The following is a 27,235-nucleotide window of genomic DNA, read 5'->3' as shown; positions in this document are numbered from 1 at the left end:
TTGTAGCCCAAGTTCTCTTGTTTAATTTGATGTATAACATCAATATATTTGCTCATGTTTATTGTAATGTTTTACACAGTCTAACTATAATGTGTAAATTGGCCCCCAAAAGGGGTCCATGGTTTTAAAGGATTTTTCATGACTTGTAGCAAAACATCTCTTCTATCTTTTTGTTTACATAAAGCTTGCCTTTGCTTTTGTTTGTAATTTGCACAACTCTGGAATATCCTCAATTTGCAACCAGCCCTCAAATGGATGGGAATGTTCACCATTGTGAAATCCTACAACCCAGTAGAATATAAGTCAGTCAGATCAGTAGAGTCTTCACTGATAAGGTACTCTTGAATCTTTTAAGACCTCCTCTTAACTGTGCAGGAACAGCAAAGTAAGTTTGAAATACCTGAACAATATAAATGTATGTAGAATATTTAGTGTTTAAAGGTGAGATTCATGTCAAATGTTTTTGTTTGTTTTTGTTTCAGACATCCATAACCATGAAGTTGCTTCTGGCGGGGATTGTTCTGATCTTAATTGTGGAAGCCAATGCCCAGTGGTACACATTTCCTGGTCAAGCTGCTCAGGGTGAGAAATATTACCTTTTTCACATCACCACAAGGACAATTTGTTTGCTTGTATTCCATTTATCCAGGTTTACGTGTTTTAATAATGGCAATGACATGATCTTTTCTGAATTCTTTCATTCATTTGACTAAACTCCTTATCAGGAGCTCGTGATATGTATCGAGCATACAGTGATATGAAGGATGCCAACTGGAAAAATTCGGACAAATACTTTCATGCCAGAGGAAACGCTGACGCTGCCGCAAGAGGAGCGGGGGGCAGATGGGCAGCGGAGGTTATCAGGTGAGGAACGAGAACAGCAATAGTAGGAAAGCATTGTCTGCTTTTACATCGTTGGCTGTTGCATATTAGGTTTTTTCTTAAAAAGAAATAATTTGTGTAAAAAAACAACTGCAGAAGGATCAAAGAGCATTTTTTGTAAATTCTTATTACTGTTTGGTAAATTGTGAAGTATCTCAGGGATCCTTTTGGGGCCCTTTATTTTATTTTCATTTACAGTATACATAATTCAAATGCATTATATGATGTTATTTCTATGCAGAAGGAAAACAGATCTTTGTATCAAACATTGTATCAATTATAACAATATCACATTATAAAGCAATCTGCAGGCCTACCTTAATGAGGCTCCAAATACCCCCCCCCCTACATTTGGTGATCATTATGGGTTCAGACTCTTCCACACCTAATCTTTTTTGTTGAAAAGTACTTGTTCTGTCATCTGCTCGTGCTGATATTTTTGCTCTATTTTCTCATTTCAGTAATGGCAGAGAGTGGGTGCAGGAAAGAACAGGTCACGGTGCTGAGGACTCTGCTGCTGATCAAAGGGCAAATGAGCATGGGCGCAATGGAGGAGATCCCAACGTTTACAGGCCACCAGGACTTCCTGACAGATATTAGTATGAAAGCCATTGACATCAATCAATAATAAAACAAATGAAAGAAACGTTTTCTGTTGCCGTTTTTGACATGCGGACACAGTAAACAGTGTTTACACAACACACATTTACAATTAAAGTTTTCTTTTGTCATTGGACTTAACCCTGTGTATTGTTCTGCTGTGTTTGTTGTTACTGTACACCTCTGATCTCATCTTTCTTAACCACTAGTTACTATAACTGCAAAAAAGAATGTGTTCTCAGATAACTGATTAAATACTTTTTATTTGCCCTTCAGAAACAGTTTCTGAACCAGCCCAAACCTGCAGGAAAACAACCATATTAAAACATACAGTAGGTTCAATCTTTGCAGAGGCAGATCACAGAGAGATCCCTCTGGGCTGCTATAAGAGCTGTATACAGTATGTTCATGTATTAATAGTAAGTCCAATATTAGCATATTATTATATTAAGTTCAATATAATGACTCCAAAATCACTTCTTCCCGATTCAATTTATATAAATTGTATTTTATTTGTTTTTTTTGCAGGGAGAGAGCACGCTAATCAACAGTAAAACTGTAACTGAGCCAGAGTTATTAGCCAGAGAGGTTCATTTTCATCTACTTTTCCCAGACAGATTTTGGAAGGCAGCCTGAAATTCAAATTCTCAAATACCATAATTAAACTAAGATTCATCGATAAACAGACAATATCGTATAGACATAAAAAATTCACATATTAGCAAAAAAAAGAGTGTACCGACAGCATAAGCAACTATATAATAACAATGAGGCACATTCCATACATCAACACTGATCAAGACAAATTATATCTCCCAGAGAAAAAAATTCAGTGAAAAGATGATTGAACAAACGTAATGCAGCAGTAACATTGACATTGAAATAACACTGAGCCGTGATAAACAACATAATTCAACTAAAAACACGGAAATTATATTAACTTTCTATGGCAAAACTCTGCTCAGACATATATTTAATGTTGTCAGATGGATGGGCTGTGTATCATCAATAAAGTTGACTACTATTCTTTATTCGTGGTAACCTTAATTAACCTTTCTGCAAAGAAACGTACAAAATATTTAAATCAATATCCCTCCTCTACAGGTTTTAGCATTCTTTACTTGACTGCCAGATCTAAAGTTATAGTTTTTTTGTTTTTTTTATGTAAACTGATAACCAATTATTTGCTGGTGAAATAATCTTGCCTTTCCAAAAGGATTAAGTCTGACTCTCTGATGCATTGTGGATTTGATGTGTCAGAGGTCATCGCTGTCCATCTGTGATCGTGCTATTGGATCTACATTCAGCTGTAATGTTCAGACATGGCCACTCAGCGGCAGTGCTGCCCTGCTGTCCATGACTTCAGAGGCTGAGGCGCTTCAGCAGGAGTTTTAAACACTTCTTTTTCACAACATTGATCTCCCCGTTAAAGGGGTTTTCGGGGGGTTGGGGTTCCTCAACCAATGTGAGCTCCCGGGACAGAGGATGTTGTATGTTTACAGATTATAAAGTCTTCTGAGGCAGATTTGTAATTTGTGATTTTGGGCTATACAAAATAACTGTAATTGAATTGAAAATATCCTGTCCTACTCTTTTTATTTTATTAAGGGTTGAAACACTGTGACTAAATAATGAAGATCTCACAAGGACAATGAAACATGACAGATTATCCAACATCATGTATTGAGAGTGATTCACTGTTGTGTATGTGCATACATCACATTACTATACATGCATACATATACATACAGTATATGTGCATACATACACAACAGCAACACAAGCACCATTTGCAGTAGTTGCAACAACACAAATTATATGTTTGTAGCAATTTTCTTGAAAAGTCCTAAATGTTTTAAATGAAGAAGACAACATAAACAAAGGGATCTAAAACAAGCAAACATATTAGACAAATTATACCATATTCATTTAACCTTTTGAAAACCGAACTATTTTGTAGGTTTCTGCTCGAAATAACATACCCAAACTAAAATGGGTGTATCTCAGCAACCACAAAGGCTATTTGAATAATGTTGGTGTTATAATAAAGGCAACCCATGTGTGCTTTCTTTCAGATGTGTAAATATTTGTATATTTGTTACTGGTTAAGAGTAAATAAAGATGGAAGACAGAAGAAGTTACATTTTAAGGTTCGCCTAGAAAAAGAAAACACTTTCAGGATCATTATCTCTTGGAAAGATGCAGAGCAACGGTCAAAAACACTCAGATCATAGCACACTATGGGGACAGTCTCTCTGCAAAGATTGACTTTGAAAAAGTGAAGCAGAATAAAGTTAGAGAGGTTTTAGTACAGATTAATTAGGCAAAATGGGCATTTGGGCACCATCTGTGCAATTTTAATTTTTTATCATGTACCAAACCATATATTTCACTTGTATATTACTTATGGTGTTCAATACATCCAAATACAGCAGTATTTGTTGATTAGAAGAAGAACAAATATTATTTTTTTTAAAAAGCCAAAGATAAGCAACATTTGTGACTGTAAAGTGCAAAAGCAATTAATGTTGCTGTGTTCTTTGGCTCATAACTCGGTGATGCTTTGGTGCAGAAGGATTTCTAAAGATGTTTAGAATCTGTGTTAAATCCTCTCTCTCTTTGCTATCTGGCTTTTTCTGATAGCACCGAGCTACGGGTTGCTAGTTCCGAAAACGTGCTGAGTGGGCTGACTCCTGACAAAATTATGATTATGATATTTCAATAATTCTTTCAGTTGGTGTTTGAGTTGTGTGGAAATGGCTTACTGATTATTGTAGCCCAAGTTCTCTTGTTTAATTTGATGTATAACATCAATATATTTGCTCATGTTTATTGTAATGTTTTACACAGTCTAACTATAATGTGTAAATTGGCCCCCAAAAGGGGTCCATGGTTTTAAAGGATTTTTCATGACTTGTAGCAAAACATCTCTTCTATCTTTTTGTTTACATAAAGCTTGCCTTTGCTTTTGTTTGTAATTTGCACAACTCTGGAATATCCTCAATTTGCAACCAGCCCTCAAATGGATGGGAATGTTCACCATTGTGAAATCCTACAACCCAGTAGAATATAAGTCAGTCAGATCAGTAGAGTCTTCACTGATAAGGTACTCTTGAATCTTTTAAGACCTCCTCTTAACTGTGCAGGAACAGCAAAGTAAGTTTGAAATACCTGAACAATATAAATGTATGTAGAATATTTAGTGTTTAAAGGTGAGATTCATGTCAAATGTTTTTGTTTGTTTTTGTTTCAGACATCCATAACCATGAAGTTGCTTCTGGCGGGGATTGTTCTGATCTTAATTGTGGAAGCCAATGCCCAGTGGTACACATTTCCTGGTCAAGCTGCTCAGGGTGAGAAATATTACCTTTTTCACATCACCACAAGGACAATTTGTTTGCTTGTATTCCATTTATCCAGGTTTACGTGTTTTAATAATGGCAATGACATGATCTTTTCTGAATTCTTTCATTCATTTGACTAAACTCCTTATCAGGAGCTCGTGATATGTATCGAGCATACAGTGATATGAAGGATGCCAACTGGAAAAATTCGGACAAATACTTTCATGCCAGAGGAAACGCTGACGCTGCCGCAAGAGGAGCGGGGGGCAGATGGGCAGCGGAGGTTATCAGGTGAGGAACGAGAACAGCAATAGTAGGAAAGCATTGTCTGCTTTTACATCGTTGGCTGTTGCATATTAGGTTTTTTCTTAAAAAGAAATAATTTGTGTAAAAAAACAACTGCAGAAGGATCAAAGAGCATTTTTTGTAAATTCTTATTACTGTTTGGTAAATTGTGAAGTATCTCAGGGATCCTTTTGGGGCCCTTTATTTTATTTTCATTTACAGTATACATAATTCAAATGCATTATATGATGTTATTTCTATGCAGAAGGAAAACAGATCTTTGTATCAAACATTGTATCAATTATAACAATATCACATTATAAAGCAATCTGCAGGCCTACCTTAATGAGGCTCCACATACCCCCCCCCCTACATTTGGTGATCATTATGGGTTCAGACTCTTCCACACCTAATCTTTTTTGTTGAAAAGTACTTGTTCTGTCATCTGCTCGTGCTGATATTTTTGCTCTATTTTCTCATTTCAGTAATGGCAGAGAGTGGGTGCAGGAAAGAACAGGTCACGGTGCTGAGGACTCTGCTGCTGATCAAAGGGCAAATGAGCATGGGCGCAATGGAGGAGATCCCAACGTTTACAGGCCACCAGGACTTCCTGACGGATATTAGTATGAAAGCCATTGACATCAATCAATAATAAAACAAATGAAAGAAACGTTTTCTGTTGCCGTTTTTGACATGCGGACACAGTAAACAGTGTTTACACAACACACATTTACAATTAAAGTTTTCTTTTGTCATTGGACTTAACCCTGTGTATTGTTCTGCTGTGTTTGTTGTTACTGTACACCTCTGATCTCATCTTTCTTAACCACTAGTTACTATAACTGCAAAAAAGAATGTGTTCTCAGATAACTGATTAAATACTTTTTATTTGCCCTTCAGAAACAGTTTCTGAACCAGCCCAAACCTGCAGGAAAACAACCATATTAAAACATACAGTAGGTTCAATCTTTGCAGAGGCAGATCACAGAGAGATCCCTCTGGGCTGCTATAAGAGCTGTATACAGTATGTTCATGTATTAATAGTAAGTCCAATATTAGCATATTATTATATTAAGTTCAATATAATGACTCCAAAATCACTTCTTCCCGATTCAATTTATATAAATTGTATTTTATTTGTTTTTTTTGCAGGGAGAGAGCACGCTAATCAACAGTAAAACTGTAACTGAGCCAGAGTTATTAGCCAGAGAGGTTCATTTTCATCTACTTTTCCCAGACAGATTTTGGAAGGCAGCCTGAAATTCAAATTCTCAAATACCATAATTAAACTAAGATTCATCGATAAACAGACAATATCGTATAGACATAAAAAATTCACATATTAGCAAAAAAAAGAGTGTACCGACAGCATAAGCAACTATATAATAACAATGAGGCACATTCCATACATCAACACTGATCAAGACAAATTATATCTCCCAGAGAAAAAAATTCAGTGAAAAGATGATTGAACAAACGTAATGCAGCAGTAACATTGACATTGAAATAACACTGAGCCGTGATAAACAACATAATTCAACTAAAAACACGGAAATTATATTAACTTTCTATGGCAAAACTCTGCTCAGACATATATTTAATGTTGTCAGATGGATGGGCTGTGTATCATCAATAAAGTTGACTACTATTCTTTATTCGTGGTAACCTTAATTAACCTTTCTGCAAAGAAACGTACAAAATATTTAAATCAATATCCCTCCTCTACAGGTTTTAGCATTCTTTACTTGACTGCCAGATCTAAAGTTATAGTTTTTTTGTTTTTTTTATGTAAACTGATAACCAATTATTTGCTGGTGAAATAATCTTGCCTTTCCAAAAGGATTAAGTCTGACTCTCTGATGCATTGTGGATTTGATGTGTCAGAGGTCATCGCTGTCCATCTGTGATCGTGCTATTGGATCTACATTCAGCTGTAATGTTCAGACATGGCCACTCAGCGGCAGTGCTGCCCTGCTGTCCATGACTTCAGAGGCTGAGGCGCTTCAGCAGGAGTTTTAAACACTTCTTTTTCACAACATTGATCTCCCCGTTAAAGGGGTTTTCGGGGGGTTGGGGTTCCTCAACCAATGTGAGCTCCCGGGACAGAGGATGTTGTATGTTTACAGATTATAAAGTCTTCTGAGGCAGATTTGTAATTTGTGATTTTGGGCTATACAAAATAACTGTAATTGAATTGAAAATATCCTGTCCTACTCTTTTTATTTTATTAAGGGTTGAAACACTGTGACTAAATAATGAAGATCTCACAAGGACAATGAAACATGACAGATTATCCAACATCATGTATTGAGAGTGATTCACTGTTGTGTATGTGCATACATCACATTACTATACATGCATACATATACATACAGTATATGTGCATACATACACAACAGCAACACAAGCAACATTTGCAGTAGTTGCAACAACACAAATTATATGTTTGTAGCAATTTTCTTGAAAAGTCCTAAATGTTTTAAATGAAGAAGACAACATAAACAAAGGGATCTAAAACAAGCAAACATATTAGACAAATTATACCATATTCATTTAACCTTTTGAAAACCGAACTATTTTGTAGGTTTCTGCTCGAAATAACATACCCAAACTAAAATGGGTGTATCTCAGCAACCACAAAGGCTATTTGAATAATGTTGGTGTTATAATAAAGGCAACCCATGTGTGCTTTCTTTCAGATGTGTAAATATTTGTATATTTGTTACTGGTTAAGAGTAAATAAAGATGGAAGACAGAAGAAGTTACATTTTAAGGTTCGCCTAGAAAAAGAAAACACTTTCAGGATCATTATCTCTTGGAAAGATGCAGAGCAACGGTCAAAAACACTCAGATCATAGCACACTATGGGGACAGTCTCTCTGCAAAGATTGACTTTGAAAAAGTGAAGCAGAATAAAGTTAGAGAGGTTTTAGTACAGATTAATTAGGCAAAATGGGCATTTGGGCACCATCTGTGCAATTTTAATTTTTTATCATGTACCAAACCATATATTTCACTTGTATATTACTTATGGTGTTCAATACATCCAAATACAGCAGTATTTGTTGATTAGAAGAAGAACAAATATTATTTTTTTTAAAAAGCCAAAGATAAGCAACATTTGTGACTGTAAAGTGCAAAAGCAATTAATGTTGCTGTGTTCTTTGGCTCATAACTCGGTGATGCTTTGGTGCAGAAGGATTTCTAAAGATGTTTAGAATCTGTGTTAAATCCTCTCTCTCTTTGCTATCTGGCTTTTTCTGATAGCACCGAGCTACGGGTTGCTAGTTCCGAAAACGTGCTGAGTGGGCTGACTCCTGACAAAATTATGATTATGATATTTCAATAATTCTTTCAGTTGGTGTTTGAGTTGTGTGGAAATGGCTTACTGATTATTGTAGCCCAAGTTCTCTTGTTTAATTTGATGTATAACATCAATATATTTGCTCATGTTTATTGTAATGTTTTACACAGTCTAACTATAATGTGTAAATTGGCCCCCAAAAGGGGTCCATGGTTTTAAAGGATTTTTCATGACTTGTAGCAAAACATCTCTTCTATCTTTTTGTTTACATAAAGCTTGCCTTTGCTTTTGTTTGTAATTTGCACAACTCTGGAATATCCTCAATTTGCAACCAGCCCTCAAATGGATGGGAATGTTCACCATTGTGAAATCCTACAACCCAGTAGAATATAAGTCAGTCAGATCAGTAGAGTCTTCACTGATAAGGTACTCTTGAATCTTTTAAGACCTCCTCTTAACTGTGCAGGAACAGCAAAGTAAGTTTGAAATACCTGAACAATATAAATGTATGTAGAATATTTAGTGTTTAAAGGTGAGATTCATGTCAAATGTTTTTGTTTGTTTTTGTTTCAGACATCCATAACCATGAAGTTGCTTCTGGCGGGGATTGTTCTGATCTTAATTGTGGAAGCCAATGCCCAGTGGTACACATTTCCTGGTCAAGCTGCTCAGGGTGAGAAATATTACCTTTTTCACATCACCACAAGGACAATTTGTTTGCTTGTATTCCATTTATCCAGGTTTACGTGTTTTAATAATGGCAATGACATGATCTTTTCTGAATTCTTTCATTCATTTGACTAAACTCCTTATCAGGAGCTCGTGATATGTATCGAGCATACAGTGATATGAAGGATGCCAACTGGAAAAATTCGGACAAATACTTTCATGCCAGAGGAAACGCTGACGCTGCCGCAAGAGGAGCGGGGGGCAGATGGGCAGCGGAGGTTATCAGGTGAGGAACGAGAACAGCAATAGTAGGAAAGCATTGTCTGCTTTTACATCGTTGGCTGTTGCATATTAGGTTTTTTCTTAAAAAGAAATAATTTGTGTAAAAAAACAACTGCAGAAGGATCAAAGAGCATTTTTTGTAAATTCTTATTACTGTTTGGTAAATTGTGAAGTATCTCAGGGATCCTTTTGGGGCCCTTTATTTTATTTTCATTTACAGTATACATAATTCAAATGCATTATATGATGTTATTTCTATGCAGAAGGAAAACAGATCTTTGTATCAAACATTGTATCAATTATAACAATATCACATTATAAAGCAATCTGCAGGCCTACCTTAATGAGGCTCCAAATACCCCCCCCCCTACATTTGGTGATCATTATGGGTTCAGACTCTTCCACACCTAATCTTTTTTGTTGAAAAGTACTTGTTCTGTCATCTGCTCGTGCTGATATTTTTGCTCTATTTTCTCATTTCAGTAATGGCAGAGAGTGGGTGCAGGAAAGAACAGGTCACGGTGCTGAGGACTCTGCTGCTGATCAAAGGGCAAATGAGCATGGGCGCAATGGAGGAGATCCCAACGTTTACAGGCCACCAGGACTTCCTGACAGATATTAGTATGAAAGCCATTGACATCAATCAATAATAAAACAAATGAAAGAAACGTTTTCTGTTGCCGTTTTTGACATGCGGACACAGTAAACAGTGTTTTACACAACACACATTTACAATTAAAGTTTTCTTTTGTCATTGGACTTAACCCTGTGTATTGTTCTGCTGTGTTTGTTGTTACTGTACACCTCTGATCTCATCTTTCTTAACCACTAGTTACTATAACTGCAAAAAAGAATGTGTTCTCAGATAACTGATTAAATACTTTTTATTTGCCCTTCAGAAACAGTTTCTGAACCAGCCCAAACCTGCAGGAAAACAACCATATTACAACATACAGTAGGTTCAATCTTTGCAGAGGCAGATCACAGAGAGATCCCTCTGGGCTGCTATAAGAGCTGTATACAGTATGTTCATGTATTAATAGTAAGTCCAATATTAGCATATTATTATATTAAGTTCAATATAATGACTCCAAAATCACTTCTTCCCGATTCAATTTATATAAATTGTATTTTATTTGTTTTTTTTTGCAGGGAGAGAGCACGCTAATCAACAGTAAAACTGTAACTGAGCCAGAGTTATTAGCCAGAGAGGTTCATTTTCATCTACTTTTCCCAGACAGATTTTGGAAGGCAGCCTGAAATTCAAATTCTCAAATACCATAATTAAACTAAGATTCATCGATAAACAGACAATATCGTATAGACATAAAAAATTCACATATTAGCAAAAAAAAGAGTGTACCGACAGCATAAGCAACTATATAATAACAATGAGGCACATTCCATACATCAACACTGATCAAGACAAATTATATCTCCCAGAGAAAAAAATTCAGTGAAAAGATGATTGAACAAACGTAATGCAGCAGTAACATTGACATTGAAATAACACTGAGCCGTGATAAACAACATAATTCAACTAAAAACACGGAAATTATATTAACTTTCTATGGCAAAACTCTGCTCAGACATATATTTAATGTTGTCAGATGGATGGGCTGTGTATCATCAATAAAGTTGACTACTATTCTTTATTCGTGGTAACCTTAATTAACCTTTCTGCAAAGAAACGTACAAAATATTTAAATCAATATCCCTCCTCTACAGGTTTTAGCATTCTTTACTTGACTGCCAGATCTAAAGTTATAGTTTTTTTGTTTTTTTTATGTAAACTGATAACCAATTATTTGCTGGTGAAATAATCTTGCCTTTCCAAAAGGATTAAGTCTGACTCTCTGATGCATTGTGGATTTGATGTGTCAGAGGTCATCGCTGTCCATCTGTGATCGTGCTATTGGATCTACATTCAGCTGTAATGTTCAGACATGGCCACTCAGCGGCAGTGCTGCCCTGCTGTCCATGACTTCAGAGGCTGAGGCGCTTCAGCAGGAGTTTTAAACACTTCTTTTTCACAACATTGATCTCCCCGTTAAAGGGGTTTTCGGGGGGTTGGGGTTCCTCAACCAATGTGAGCTCCCGGGACAGAGGATGTTGTATGTTTACAGATTATAAAGTCTTCTGAGGCAGATTTGTAATTTGTGATTTTGGGCTATACAAAATAATTGTAATTGAATTGAAAATATCCTGTCCTACTCTTTTTATTTTATTAAGGGTTGAAACACTGTGACTAAATAATGAAGATCTCACAAGGACAATGAAACATGACAGATTATCCAACATCATGTATTGAGAGTGATTCACTGTTGTGTATGTGCATACATCACATTACTATATATGCATACATATACATACAGTATATGTGCATACATACACAACAGCAACACAAGCACCATTTGCAGTAGTTGCAACAACACAAATTATATGTTTGTAGCAATTTTCTTGAAAAGTCCTAAATGTTTTAAATGAAGAAGACAACATAAACAAAGGGATCTAAAACAAGCAAACATATTAGACAAATTATACCATATTCATTTAACCTTTTGAAAACCGAACTATTTTGTAGGTTTCTGCTCGAAATAACATACCCAAACTAAAATGGGTGTATCTCAGCAACCACAAAGGCTATTTGAATAATGTTGGTGTTATAATAAAGGCAACCCATGTGTGCTTTCTTTCAGATGTGTAAATATTTGTATATTTGTTACTGGTTAAGAGTAAATAAAGATGGAAGACAGAAGAAGTTACATTTTAAGGTTCGCCTAGAAAAAGAAAACACTTTCAGGATCATTATCTCTTGGAAAGATGCAGAGCAACGGTCAAAAACACTCAGATCATAGCACACTATGGGGACAGTCTCTCTGCAAAGATTGACTTTGAAAAAGTGAAGCAGAATAAAGTTAGAGAGGTTTTAGTACAGATTAATTAGGCAAAATGGGCATTTGGGCACCATCTGTGCAATTTTAATTTTTTATCATGTACCAAACCATATATTTCACTTGTATATTACTTATGGTGTTCAATACATCCAAATACAGCAGTATTTGTTGATTAGAAGAAGAACAAATATTATTTTTTTTAAAAAGCCAAAGATAAGCAACATTTGTGACTGTAAAGTGCAAAAGCAATTAATGTTGCTGTGTTCTTTGGCTCATAACTCGGTTATGCTTTGGTGCAGAAGGATTTCTAAAGATGTTTAGAATCTGTGTTAAATCCTCTCTCTCTTTGCTATCTGGCTTTTTCTGATAGCACCTTTTTCACATCACCACAAGGACAATTTGTTTGCTTGTATTCCATTTATCCAGGTTTACGTGTTTTAATAATGGCAATGACATGATCTTTTCTGAATTCTTTCATTCATTTGACTAAACTCCTTATCAGGAGCTCGTGATATGTATCGAGCATACAGTGATATGAAGGATGCCAACTGGAAAAATTCGGACAAATACTTTCATGCCAGAGGAAACTATGACGCTGCCGCAAGAGGAGCGGGGGGCAGATGGGCAGCAGAGGTTATCAGGTGAGGAACGAGAACAGCAATAGTAGGAAAGCATTGTCTGCTTTTACATCGTTGGCTGTTGCATATTAGGTTTTTTCTTAAAAAGAAATCATTTGTGTAAAAAAACAACTGCAGAAGGATCAAAGAGCATTTTTTGTAAATTCTTATTACTGTTTGGTAAATTGTGAAGTATCTCAGGGATCCTTTTGGGGCCCTTTATTTTATTTTCATTTACAGTATACATAATTCAAATGCATTATATGATGTTATTTCTATGCAGAAGGAAAACAGATCTTTGTATCAAACATTGTATCAATTATAACAATATCACATTATAAAGCAATCTGCAGGCCTACCTTAATGAGGCTCCAAATACCCCCCCCCCTACATTTGGTGATCATTATGGGTTCAGACTCTTCCACACCTAATCTTTTTTGTTGAAAAGTACTTGTTCTGTCATCTGCTCGTGCTGATATTTTTGCTCTATTTTCTCATTTCAGTAATGGCAGAGAGTGGGTGCAGGAAAGAACAGGTCACGGTGCTGAGGACTCTGCTGCTGATCAAAGGGCAAATGAGCATGGGCGCAATGGAGGAGATCCCAACGTTTACAGGCCACCAGGACTTCCTGACAGATATTAGTATGAAAGCCATTGACATCAATCAATAATAAAACAAACGAAAGAAAGAAACGTTTTCTGTTGGCGTTATTGACATCCAGACACAGTAAACAGTGTTTACAACATATGTTTACAATTAAAGTTGTCTTTTGTCATTGGACTTAACCCTGTTTATTGTTCCGCTGTGTTTGTTGTTACTGTACACCTCTGTTCAGATCCTTTTTTTTGTGAACTGATCCTAACGCACACACAGAAGATATCAATTATTCTGATTGATTAGACTTTAGCTTAGTGGGAAGGTATACGCTGGAAATAACATAAATAGAAATGATGAAGAAAGATGTCCTTCCCACAACAGTTGGGGGCTACATTGACAACAACAATGTCTGTTTACATCAGAAAGTCTTGAGATTTGTTCAAATCAATTTCATCAGAGAAACCCTGTGTGGGATGGACAATATTGGTGCTCAATAGGTCTATTTAAAATGTAAACAGCCGGAATAGTCGGAATAGTCGCTGTAGGACCGGTTTACTCTGTGTCCGTGCAACGTTCACGGACGAGCTCGCGCTGCTCGGGTGGGGTGGCTCTCGTGCGTTCACAGACTGCAGTGGGTTCGGTTTATGTTATACTCGTTCCGGGGCGGCGCTGTCAGGCTCCTTACGCTTTCTGTCGGTGAAACGCGCACTGAGTGATGCGAGACCAGCCAGCAGCATCCCTCACACATCCCAAAAGGAGGTGACTTGATCAGCATATGACATTCTCCAGGTAAGACGTGTTCTTTATTGATCATCGGGAGGCGAGGCTGTAGTAGTCGTCCTCCTCCGAGGCATCCGGAGCAGCGGTGGATGGATGCTGATTTGCTCAGCCTGTGTGTGGATTTGTCCTCAGCATCAGCGTTAACAACAGGGCGGTGAGCTTTGGTCGAAAACGTTTCTTGTTTTTTAAAAAGTCTGGCATATAATTGAGGGTAAATGTTTTCACGGGTAACTCAAATGAAAAGATTGCGGTTGTGTGGACGACTGTACACACCTATTGTTACAATTATCGGCGATTCATCCATGCGCAGCTTAGTCTACGCCTAACATTTTCGTTTGCAGTAATATTGCTATAGGCCTTGAGTGTGTCATGAGATGTGGAAGGTCATATATTTTCAGCTTTATTTAATAGTCCAATTCCTTTCCTGCATCGTTTTATTAATCGGCACCTCGTGCATGTGGATACTCCTCAGAGTTCTCTTCGTGGAAAATAGCAAATTCAACCCTGAAATCTATTTTTTTCCTTATAGATATATATAGATATAAATATAGATATATACCCTGTTACTTGTCTCACATTTGATGACACGTTCAGCTCCTGCCATCCATGGTGCTGCTAGACACACGACTGAAGTTGAGAACTGTGTGACGTGTATACATTTCACTACTGCACAAGTCCAACACATTCGCCTTTGCAGAAAATACAAGTTAGTTGTTTGAGAGATAACCGTTACGCAATGGTTGTAGGTATCTGAAGTCTATATTTGGTGGTGGACTTTTGTGCCTGCTGTGTACCAATCTGTGCCAGTCCCAGTCTCAGGGGAGGGCATTTGGAGGCAGGCGTTGTGTCCGGCTGTTCATTGTTCAGGGGGAGCAGGGGACCAGCACACAAGGTCTGCTTTGCAATTGTATGTCTTGAGCTTTTATCTGCATCCAGTCATGCAGTATGCATTTCAGTAGCCGTCATTCACTTGTATGATATCTTTTCTTTGGGCTTTCTAATGTTTATAGTACAAGTGCTGTTTTGTTGGTTTCTCTCACAATACCAATATCGGCCATGGAGTCAATGCCACAGTGTGTGTGTGTGTGTATATACATATATATATATATATATATATATATATATATATATATATATATATGTGTGTGTGTGTGTGTGTGTGTGTGTGTTTGTAAATTAAACATTTGTATTGTAGGTTTCTGAGAATAAAAAGACACTTTCCACCATATTTATTGAACTTCTGTACATAAGCAAATAAAAAAACGCGATGCCAAAAAAAGACAGAATTACTCCCATTTTAGCGGTTATAATTGATCTTCTCATCTGAATGTGTGTATTGTAACTGTAGAACAAGACATTTAGTGTGGGAACATTTCTGTAAAACTCTGAAACTCTGATTGCTCAACATGCTTGACAGTGGGACAGAATAAAGAAGGATGAAAAGAGTTGTACCGTGGGGAGTAGAGGACAGACAGAAAGAGGGAGAACAATGGCTTTGTCACAGCTGAGGAAGAGGGTGATGCCCAGCGCAATGGAGGAGAGTAAGGCCCGTAAGAGAAAGTGAGAGGTCCCTGGAGAGCCTTGATATGAACCGTATGAGGCCTTGGAGTATGCACTCATGTTTGTGATGTTGAAAGATTCTAAGTTGTCCTTCCTCTCGGTCTGTGCTCCCTTCCTCTGCACTGTCTTCTCTTTCACTCCACTGATTTGTCTCACCATCTCCGTAGTCTAGGATACTGTATTTTTCTGTATAGCACCTGCACTGAAGGACAAACACCCTTCCTGCAGCCTGCTGGGATCTTATTCATGCTGCAGCTGGAGGATACTAAATTGGACCCCGGGGGCGGTAACAGAATAGGACAACAACCTCCAGACCTGCGGCACAAATTATGAAAGATAATAACTGTTTGAAAATGCGTGATTAAATCATTAGCCTATCAAGACAATTGATCCAAACACACTTGTTACAAGATTTGGCTTTAAAAAAATATTCCTTTAGCTGCCTTTGGACTGTGGATGGCAGTCCCACAGTGATATTACTATATGTGTACTATCTTCTTAAAAGCTTTGCTCTGTAAGCTATGGATTTTACAAACTAAACATTTACGTTCTCCACTCTGTTCATAACATCGGTGTGGGTTGAGGCACTATAACATACTAGTGTTAACATACTATACTATACTATACATACTATTTTGCCCTTTAGCCAAAACAAAAGCTAATAAGACCCATAGATAGCTTCAATGTGGGTGTTGATTTTCATGTTGCATCAACTGTTGGAAATTCAAAATGGCAATTTGCAACAATGATTAATGATGAGTCTCTTGGGAGATAAGTGGTGATGCTGTGTTGTTACAGACAACTGTATTGCTGTAGAAAAGCTTTGTGTGAACAATTAGAGCGAGCAAATTGTTGTTCAACACAGGGTTTAGCATGAAGAGGATGGACTGTGCACCACTGTTGATGTGTGTTAACTAGCAAACAGACGAATTATAGATGACGGGGGCCAGGTATAAATTACTCCTCGGAGCTTGCAGGCTAATCCGCTGGAAATATATATACATAATTTTTTTACAAGTTTAGTTCCAAAGTCATTCTTGATGAAAATAAAGGAACGGATGCTGTTTTGATTATGTCTACTGTAGGGATGCAGCAAAGGATTGGCATGTATATGTCCATTGCTATGAAATGCTCCTCTATTCCAGTAAGCTCACCATGACTGCTGTCATTTTGTCCTCTGAGTTGTTCCATTATTCATCGTCTGTGTAGGATTTATGTCTAGATGACATCATCACTACAGTCACTATCTCTGCAGCTCAGCTTCACATACCAACACTGAGCTGTACAATTTGATAGAAATCAGATACATATGAATCACATATATGTACTATGTGGCTTTATGTTGCCATAAGCAATATCAAGCCTAATTCAGAATAAAACCAAGGCAAACACTTTATGGCCAGCTGGAGTGGTCAATAACAAGAAAGAACGTAGAGCTGACCGAAGCATTTCACCTCGACATGTACCGATTTAAAATATGCTGGACCTTTCAGTCCACACTGATTGTGTTTCATAAGGTTACATAAAAAAGCCCTGTAACCTAATATATATACAGAGTTAGTCTTTGGCTCATCATCTTAAACTGCACAGCTTTGCTGGCTATTCAGTTTGCACTGTAAGGACTTTAGTCTTCTGGGTTTCAGCTTGCCATCATATATTGATTAAACTTTTTCCTCAGAGCTTAGAGAGTTCCCTTTTCATCAAAAGAGAATATGGTTTTCAGGTTTACTCGTGGGCTGAAAACCATACTTTGACACAGACACACACACCATGTTATCAGTGTGGAAGTTCTTCAGTTAGTGAAGAAGATGCGTTTAAAACTTGGGTGGAGAGATTGGGACAAAGAGTTATTACCAAAGTGAGCGAAAAAATCAGATTTCTGTCACGTAAGGCTTTATTTTTGTATGAGGAAGCCCTATAAATCTTAGCCTCATTTAAAATACATCCTCACTTTGATTATGTCTGTATTACATGGTACAGTAGCATCCCCACAGGGATTAAACTCAACTTCAAACAGCTCAAAATAAACTAGTCAGGTGATTGAAACTTAACCCCATTTCTTACGTTGGCCCTTCCCAATTCAAGGAATTCAAAGAGTTGACTGTAGAAAATAAGGTTTAAAGCAGCTGAAATTGAGACTTAATCATACGATCTTGCAAGGTGATGGGCCAAGGTATTTTGAGAAATATTCTATTCTGGTAAGGGACTTTGGATATTTAACGGCGCAGGGCCACAAACATTGTGCCCTGAAGATTTAAGACATGTTCAGGACAAAATACCTTTCCGTACATGGCAGCGGAGTGGAAAAGACTTCCAGTAGAAATACAATCAAGTCAGTCCTGTCATAGAATTAAGGGGGGAAATGTGAGAGATATATTGTGTTCTTTAATATAGAGTATACCTTAGCTATATCTGTGACTTGTGTTGTTTTATTTGCCCGCCACAATGTAAACAAGATATCTTTTATTCTGTGATCCTCAACATTTCTCAATGAATAGATGAATATGATGTATGAATGTGATACTGGGTTGAATCAAATTTTGTATTTAATTTTGTTAGCTTGAGCAGTCTTGGACACACACATTTCTTTTTAAAGTTGTGTCTCTATGTGATCAAGGATATCATTTGCCAAACTATAACTATACAAAAGGCCAAACATTTACAGTCAGTTGTCTCTAAATATCCAGAAGGAGTTGGTTCAGCCCTTGTTGTCCAGCTGACATAGTTCTAGTGTCACGCACATGAATATGACGGCCACATTGGTGCTACTCAAGTTGTTTTGACAGCGCTGTCTTATTTGATTTCAGTTTTTCCTTGAAAGTGTGATCTGTGTTTCTGCCTCTGTCATGCTTTTTTCCTAAACCCTCACTAGACTGCTTTCATTTGGAGACAAAGCTAGTGCCTATAGCGTTCATTCACTGGATACTATCAATCTGAAGGGCCTTGATTGGTCTTTGATTGGTCTTTGCATTATTATTGAGGAAGTGTTGACTTTTGGCTCAGGGGTTTAATGTGCTACTATTGCACTTTAATAAAAGGGGAACGTGCAGAAATCGAGGTTGTATTCTGTGTCAGGCATGGTGAAGGAGGAACTGTTTCGACATTTCTTGTTTGATTGTTTGTGACAGTTCTCAAACTGTGAGCCAGTCTTCGTTCAGCTGGTGTATAGTGTGCAAAGTTACTTTTAACGTAGTTTCTATTCAAAGACAAAGGCAGAGAGAAAGATGATTGCCTCTGAGTCAGTGATGATGCAACCTCCACAGCATTCATCCGCAGCCTTGGCTTTGTCATGTTGTTTTCTTTCAATATTCCCTTCTCATCGTCAATAAGGCCTCTCTGTCCTCATTAAGGTTTGAGAAGTCATACTTGTCTTTACTCCCTTAACCTTCGCCAACATAATATTGACCTGCACTTTCAAGTAGCTAACATCAGATCAGTGACGAGTTGGGACATGAAGAGATTTGTGAGGGAGGATGTGTCGTTTACACTTTTTTTTTAAAATGACACCACACTGAGTGTGAAGGCCAAGGCTACATTGTCTCCAAACCGAGGTCCTTTAAAACAACAGATAGCATTCTCAATCTCCTTTGTCTCCACTGCTCTTCATGGGCGTTCTGTCTTGTGACTGCTGCTGCTGACAGGAATGGGACACATAAATATCCCTGGTTTTCTCCGAAATCTTCTTTTTACACATTTGGACATTGCTTTGCTGATCAGTGGCTTTGTCCAGTTGTGTTGTATCGTTGCCCTTGTGTGTTTATGAATTATGTTTCCGCTTTTATTGTGTGACCTCAGTTAAACAGCAACTTTAACAAAACCACCCTTTGCTCAGAAAACATGGTCTTCAAAGACCTGCTGAGATGCAATGAACAAATATGCTATTTAGGATCAGCACAAAAGAAAAATAAGGAGCACATATAATATAACAATAATAATAACTTTTTTACAGATGCCCTGATCATGTTTTTTAGCAACCGATACCATTTGATGTTTGACCCTATCGGCCCATACAGATCGTTTTTGTGATTTGTTTTGTTATGGCAGCTGATGTACAAGGCTCCAGGCTATTACTTTTTTACACCACCATCCCAAAAAATATTTTCAACCGCACTGAAGTTAGTGTGTCATCAAAAGTTCTATTCTAAATATTATCCGTTCAAATTGTTATAGTCATCTTGAGTGGTTATTTACATTAAAACACGCAATTCAAATATAGGTTTGTTTATTGATAAACTAAATCTTAGAATTAGCAGTTTAATATTGTATTACAGATACATCTTCTTAGAACTAGCGTTATCTATTTTATTTGGTGTGAAAACATCTCTTTCAAACAACTGTGTTCAAGTGTCTCGACAAAAAACCTAATTTTACAAGATTATAGTTGACCACATCATGATTACATTATAATTTACTTTTGCCCCAAACTCTTTATTTCTGAATAGAATCTGAGCACCAGTGCTGCTAACTGTATTACCTCTCCTCCCGTTGATTTCACCAGATATTTGTTCGTCAGAGCAGTATCAGGTATCGACGAGTAAATGGTTCTACATGAAGTACGTGTTCCCTACTTAATTTCAAGAATAATGGCGGGGTCCCCTAGAATCACTGAGATGATGCGTGCACATCATTTTACCTCTCTTTGTGGCATTAGCATGTAAATGAGTCTAAATCAGTTTCACACTGTGACTAAATCAGGTCACATTGGGAGGAAAGAAAAATGGCAAAGAAAGTGGGAGAGCAAAAAGAAAGCCTTCTCCCAGTGCTTGGTGAAAGAGAAACCCATTCATAGCTGCACTAATCATGGATGGCACTAACGAATTGGAGAGAGAGAGAAATAGAGAGAGTGAGAGAGAGGGGTCCTTATCTCAGTATAAGTTAATCATATGATATGACTCTAGTTCGGGTTCAGCTTTGTGAACACAATTTGTATGGAACAAAAGTTACAAATTCTTGTGAATCCCGCGTGTCAGTGTTACAGCAGCCCTTGCATGGAAGTCACCGCTTCCAGGGGCCATTAACTAAGGCTACTTCCACACTTGTATGATTCTGTTATGTTCCATCCTAACCTGCCTGGAAATGAATATCACACACACACACACACACCAGCCTGCAGTTATCCAATTGTCTGCTTTGCACCACTTGTGCGAGGCAATCAATAAGAAGAAACACTTACAAATCAACATTTTACTAGATTATGGGTCAATAAATTTAGTCAACACACCTCTCACTCGTTTTCATTGTTGTTTGTTCTCACATTTGTAGCTCTGCCGTTTGGCTTGAGACCATTTATGCTTTTTGTTCGTTTACAGTTTCTTTGTGGACTTCACAATAGTTGTGCAGAACAAAATAAGCATTGATAACATTAGGAAAGTACTCCTTTATGAGTACATCGTCCTCCTCAAAGCCGGGACTTCAAACTCTGTAGGGCTGATAGTGCCGCTGGTAGTGGTGTAACGGACCCGTGTTCATCTGTGATCATCACAGATCACCCCACTCGAGGTTCGGCATGCACGTAAACCGTGGATTCATTACACAGTTTAATGTTAGCAGTCACAGTTTAAAATAAAGTTTAGCTCAAGATTGTTATCCGCCAATGTTCAGTAAAATATGCAAAAAGGACATCGGCATTTCTAGTCACCAATCTCTGATAATATTACATTGTAAACAACCAATCCATGTTTAAATTGACAGGAGGAGAAAATCCACACTACTACACAAGCCTGGAGCTTTCAAACTCACACGGCGTCATTAGCGTTACTCCTTCGTTTAGGTGCTTTAAGACTTCGATAGTAGTGTAGACGCTAGGCCTAAACGTAGCAAAAGATATGCATTTCAAAAACGGAGACAGTCATGTGGATGTAGCCTTAGTGCTCGCTACGCCTTCTTTCCTTGCGGAGAGTGACGGTGCCCACTGTTCCTGGAGCGACTGTTATCCGGGGTGGACAGTCCTGATAGTTTTGCTTTCTGCGCACAGCCAACCCGTCTTGAAACTCGGACTCCTTCCTGTTGTGGTGTGTCATCACCATGCATTTCTTAACAAGCAATGTGTTTATGATTAAATGCTTTACTATAGAGCAGTAGAAAAATACTCTGGTACAAGTCAAAGTTCGGCATTCAAAATGTTACTTACGCTAAAGTACAATGTACAAAAGTATTGCCATCAAAATATACTTAGAGTACCAAAGATATAAGTATACTCATTATGCAGAATGTCCCATAAAAATATGTCTACGTAGGCCTCTATCATTGGATTATATCTATAGATGCATATCTGTGGACATCACTATAATGTTGGTAAAAGTGCCGCTAATTTGAACTACTTTATAAACTTAAATAATACATTATAGCTATTTAGTAGATTTATATTTTGTATTAAGAATCTGAATCTGCAGAATAGCTAGTTACTAATATTGCCAAATAAATTATGAAAAAAAGTTTTAATTGTTTTATTTATGCAGACAAAAGAAGAAAAGGTATTCAAACTCCATTGGAGTTTCAAAAGAACGAACCTTGGCAAACAAGTGCCATTGCTAGTGTGTTATGATGTGTGTGTGGGTTTGTGCTAGTGGGTTTTTTCATGATCTTATTATACCCATTTTGCGAACCCTCCTGCTGCGTTGTGAGTCATAACAGAGCCTCCTCTACCTTGGTAAGCTGTTACTTATTATGACATTACTTACGCTTAAAATGCATCAGCCAAACCAGCTCATTAGCTGCTACATTTGTGTGAGGGTGTACAGAGAGCCTCACCTGCTGCTGATATTGTTGGGACGCACAGACAAATTCCCATCTGGTGAATTTCTTCTCTCAATGAGATTGCTGCTCTTCGAAGAAGCAACGCTGTCTCTAGATAAGTAAATGTATTTCCACCTACAGTACAAGGCAGCATGCTGTTGTTATTCAAGCATGACCAATGCAAATCAGGCTGAATCTTAAATTGCTTTGGAGTACCAGCCTCTATATCTTTAGAAAGTAGCAGGACCTCAACGGGATGCAGGACTTCAGCGGCTGCATCCGACTGTTTTTAGTGAGGTACTGTCATTGCTCATGTTTTCCTATGATGCATTGCAATGTTTTGGAATTTTGTTTGACTGAAAGTCCGTACAGGATTCAACAGGTCTGTGACGAGGGGGCTTTGGAGATTGTCTCAATGAATGTCTTTGTAAATGGATGTCATTATTGGGATACCTGTTAGTGCATGAAAATACACCATATACACAATGGCTCTGTGCTTTGAAACCCTGATAAAATACCTCTTCATACACTTTGATACTGAAGAGTTTACTTTAAATGTTAATTTCTTTCCACGCAAATATCAGAGTACAAAGCAAAATATAAACATCTAGGCTATTTTAGAATAAGATCCGGTCACTGATAGAATCCTGCTTCATCTGGCGAACCATAAAATCAGACAATAAATATGGTCACTGCAGACTTAGAAGGTGCACATCCTTCTAATGTAGAGGGTTCACACCCACACAGGGTCAGAACGATGCTGAATCGAGGGTCCATAACATAGACAACCAAATGGCCACCTGTTTAGTTTTGTAAGATTTGTGTTCAAAGCTCCGGGTCCCGTGGCCGCAGGAAATTCAGGATTCAATGAGTTAAAGTTTAACAATATTTAATGGCAAAGATAATACTCATGTAGCGTTCTCCAGACCAGTAGAACCATGTCTCCCCAGAACAAATGCTCGGTCGTTAGTCTGGTCATGCAAATGAATTCACACCTAAAGGTTAGTTCCATTGGTCAGTTCAAAGGATGCCGCTAAGCCAACTGATAAGCTGGCGAGGTCAAAGCCTACACTTCCGGTCAAGGACAGGAAGTTCCCCATCAAAATAAAACCCACTATCTGCCTTCAGAATAAAAGCAACACATTAGGTTTCAATCGGCATCCATTTTAACTATTGTCTAAACAATAAAACATCCATTCATTCTCATGCATCATACAGTTAATCATTACATTTGTCATTAAAACAGAATAATAAAACAGTGATCCTCTCTTATGTTTCACAATACATTCCTCCAATATATTCCTCATAATATCCCAAATTAATTATCATATCTTTCTTTATGTATTAATTTAAAACATAAACTTCTCTTATCTACATGTGCAAATATATATATAAAATCCACTACAACCCAACAGTTTCTTTTACAACACAAACACCTAATTACACTAAATTAGGCTCATTTTGAGGAGGTGCCTAAACGCGTTATTGTCATTTTACATACAGTTTTAGCATTTTGTGAATACTCAATATTTTGAATACTTTACTGTACAAATTCTAATATCTTTGAATCACAGTTTACAACACAACAGAAAAAGCAGTAGTTCTGGGTTTGTCATGTATTCAGACAAAATAACTGTACATCTCAAGACACTAAGCTACGTTAAACCAACTGCATAAAAGAATTTCACATAATGTCTGATTTTGGCTAAGGAGGCATTTCAAAGGTCAGAAAAGAGGTTCAATACCTCAGCAATAAGCTCAACAGCAGTCCGTTGGCTTGGTCGTACATGCTTAGATTGGATCACAGGAATAATGTTGCATTGCACGTGTTTCCTTTTAACACTGACTAATGAACCACACTAAGAGTAAAGCTGAAGGTCAGGACATCCTAACTGGACTGTTAGCAGCCAGTGGCTCGTTTAGCTCTGCTCTGCCTGAGAGCCTACTCATTTCATCCTCAGTTCCATCTTTACGTGCCTCAGGTCTGTAATTCAGGAAAGAGAGCTTAGTTATTGCTGTGGGACAGGAGGTCAAGGCAGCATAGTGAGCAACCTTGTAAAAATGTCGACGGGGTGTAAACTGCCAGCGAACAGCTTATGTAAGGTTTTAGAGTGAACAGGGTACTGTAAGCTTGTGCCTGCCATGACATGGGAGGGAGGGAGGATGGAGATCAATTTGGATAGATTTCCTGCTGGAGATGGCCTCTGATGAGCTGAGACGTAGGCGTGCATACAAGTTTGTTTGTCTGTGAGCTTGTTTATTTGCTGAATGCATGTTTAGTATTGAGGTCTGCAGACTGTTTCCATTAACATTACATTTTTAAACAAGGAGATTCATCATATCGCTTACAGTGGAGGCTTACAGTTTCCACATCACACATCATCAAATTGCAGAGCTTTAAGGTGAGCACAGACAAACGTCCCCCCTTTTGGACGTATTCACAATTTATGATCACTATCACTATTTTTTTCTCCAGTTCTTGTCAGATAGCATGTAGAGCTTGCATAGTTAGTTTGCTGTCTGGTTTCTGTGTTAAGAGTGTACAGCTAATTCTTTACAGCACAATGTAACAACTCTTTAATACTATAATTAGTTAGGAATAATCTCTGAGGAATGACCTATGACATTGGAAAGGCCTTCAGGTAAACAGACGCAAAGGCAGCAGCAGCAGTTATTGGTGAAATTAAAGAAATGTAGGAATCAAATACAGAACCTGTGAAACAAATGTGGTTTCTTGTGTTTGCTTCACAGTATCTAAGATGATATGGTGCTGGGAATTAGGCTATACAATCTGTCAAGATTCCTAGATTGCACGATTTGAGTATCTCCTCTTTCTAATTGTTTTTAAAAAATTGTCATAAAAGAGTGTTTTATTTCCAACATAGCCGTGTAGCTGCAAGTGTGCTGCAGAGCGAGTTGGACCTGTGGGACCAATAGCAGCCTCAGGGCTGTATGCAAGTAGGAGGGGAGCCTGGCTGAACTAGAGCAGTAGTTAGATGGGAGAGACACTATCATTGTAACTATTCTGTGACAAGAAATGTGTTCGGACCATCACATTGTTGGGAAGCACCTCAAATAGTATCCCTGCAAGAATAACAGTGTGTAGTAAATCTAATGGTTTAGACTTAGTTTTCCAGTTGGTCAGAGTTATGCTCAGAATAAGGTTAGGATACATGTTGGAGTCAAGCATGTTCATGTCATGTTTAAGTTTGGGTAAACATTTAGAGTGCTAAATGGGAAGTTAAAACTATGTCCTCACTAGTACAAACTATTGTGTGTCTGTTGAAAATAAACATGTTGTCATCCCCTCTCTCCGACATTTTGCCAGGTAAAACAATACATCTGTTCTGAGAAGAAGCCTTAAGTTCTTTTGAGTTCTTTAAATCCAGCTGTTTTTTAAGTCCATTTTGTATATGTCGTGATTGCAACGCCAAGTGAAAATCTCTTGATAAGACTTTGTGTAATTTGGCGCGTAGCTGCTACTGTTTTCATCACATCTCACACCTCCAGGGTTTTCCCCCGAGACTTTAGCCTTGTTTGTACTCTCAACCAGATGTGTACATGGTCAGCTGCGGACACTACGGCGTAGTCGTTTATACTGTCTGCTTCGAGGACGTGTTCGACACATGCGCAGTAGATCGCTACGTTCCCACTTGCAGCGTATTTGCCGTGCTAACAAGTCCGTACAATCACAACAAACGGATGTGCCCACGCGTCGACCCGCAGATGCCAAAATATACGTCACGCAGATGGCAGAAAGTATAGCATCTGCTTTGAGAGGGCCTCGGCATAGCCATTTACCTTAAGCATTACAATTATTATGCATAATCATGAACATCCTTATGTATCATTGATTTTTTTTCTCGTGGCCAATAAACCGATGGTGACAACAGTGGTGCTTACAGGAGAAGGGCTACCGCGAAAACACTTGCATGTTATGGATTCACAGAGTATAGACATGTAACATTTATAAAACAGGCATGATAGTTAAGTGACATTGTTTTATTATACCTTTTTGTCTATCTACCTTGCTATTTGGCACTTAATTAGTGTGCTGAACATCTTTTTATCAGTGCTCATCATGGCCCATTAGCAACAACCAGTTAAGACCTGCGGTATTCAAACAGAATGACTGGTAGATTTGCCATCATCTGCAATATTATGTACTGCTTTTGCAGGACTTAAACTATATCTAAATTACATCACTATCATGTTCACCCTCCTCCTCTGTATGTGCATAGGCTCGTCCAGATGTTCTGTTTTTATGTTCGGGTTTAGGTTTAGGTTTAGGTTTAGATTTAGGCTTAGCAGAAAAACGCTTAGGCACTGTGCCTAAACAGTATAATGGCTGAGAAAACCCTCCACCTGCCTAGTTCTTGGCCCTTTCACTTCACTTCACTTCACTGAACATAACCCCTGCTGGTTGATGTAAAAGGGCAATCAAGCTGACACCAACAATGTGCATGCTGCTGGCGTGTTTTCTGGTTAATCTGATCCAACTGCTGAGTTTGGGACAGCAACTTGTGGCTGTCACTAAGGGACTCAGGCCGTGAGGATGAGATGTGACATTTGGCCTTGGCTTAGTGGCAGATGGTGAAGCCCTGCTATCAAAGTTTGTGAAAATACAGCTAATGTTGTAAATTCATCTTGTTATGGGCCAGTGACTCTCATATAGCCTCCGTT

At 37.9% G+C, this 27,235-nt stretch overlaps 4 protein-coding genes across 4 annotated transcripts; all 4 read left to right on the top strand.

The window, feature by feature from the left end:
• The first annotated feature begins 280 nt into the window (after nt 1-280).
• On the top strand, nt 281-1,623 carry LOC117751260 (amyloid protein A-like). The gene is made up of 4 exons (XM_034562982.1): nt 281-385; nt 483-582; nt 726-864; nt 1,344-1,623. Exons 2-4 carry the CDS (start codon nt 495-497, stop codon nt 1,480-1,482), a joined length of 366 nt encoding a protein of 121 aa, XP_034418873.1. The 5' UTR covers nt 281-385; nt 483-494; the 3' UTR covers nt 1,483-1,623.
• A 2,910-nt stretch (nt 1,624-4,533) lies between these two features.
• LOC117728776 (amyloid protein A-like) lies at nt 4,534-5,785 on the top strand. Its single transcript, XM_034529623.1, has 4 exons — nt 4,534-4,638; nt 4,736-4,835; nt 4,979-5,117; nt 5,597-5,785. Exons 2-4 carry the CDS (start codon nt 4,748-4,750, stop codon nt 5,733-5,735), a joined length of 366 nt encoding a protein of 121 aa, XP_034385514.1. The 5' UTR covers nt 4,534-4,638; nt 4,736-4,747; the 3' UTR covers nt 5,736-5,785.
• A 3,001-nt stretch (nt 5,786-8,786) lies between these two features.
• On the top strand, nt 8,787-10,130 carry LOC117728775 (amyloid protein A-like). The gene is made up of 4 exons (XM_034529622.1): nt 8,787-8,891; nt 8,989-9,088; nt 9,232-9,370; nt 9,850-10,130. The coding sequence occupies exons 2-4, from the start codon at nt 9,001-9,003 to the stop codon at nt 9,986-9,988; spliced, it is 366 nt and encodes a 121-aa protein (XP_034385513.1). The 5' UTR covers nt 8,787-8,891; nt 8,989-9,000; the 3' UTR covers nt 9,989-10,130.
• Nucleotides 10,131-12,761: 2,631 nt separating this feature from the next.
• LOC117728777 (serum amyloid A-3 protein-like) lies at nt 12,762-13,550 on the top strand (the record flags this gene model as incomplete). The annotated part of the gene is made up of 2 exons (XM_034529625.1): nt 12,762-12,904; nt 13,384-13,550. Coding segments are annotated over 2 exons (282 nt in total), but the record flags the coding sequence as incomplete, so codon positions are not given.
• Nucleotides 13,551-27,235: the final 13,685 nt, after the last annotated feature.

This window comes from Cyclopterus lumpus, chromosome 3 (assembly GCF_009769545.1).
Source record: "Cyclopterus lumpus isolate fCycLum1 chromosome 3, fCycLum1.pri, whole genome shotgun sequence".
Taxonomy (NCBI): domain Eukaryota; kingdom Metazoa; phylum Chordata; class Actinopteri; order Perciformes; family Cyclopteridae; genus Cyclopterus; species Cyclopterus lumpus.
This window is presented reverse-complemented; position numbering and strand designations above follow the sequence as displayed.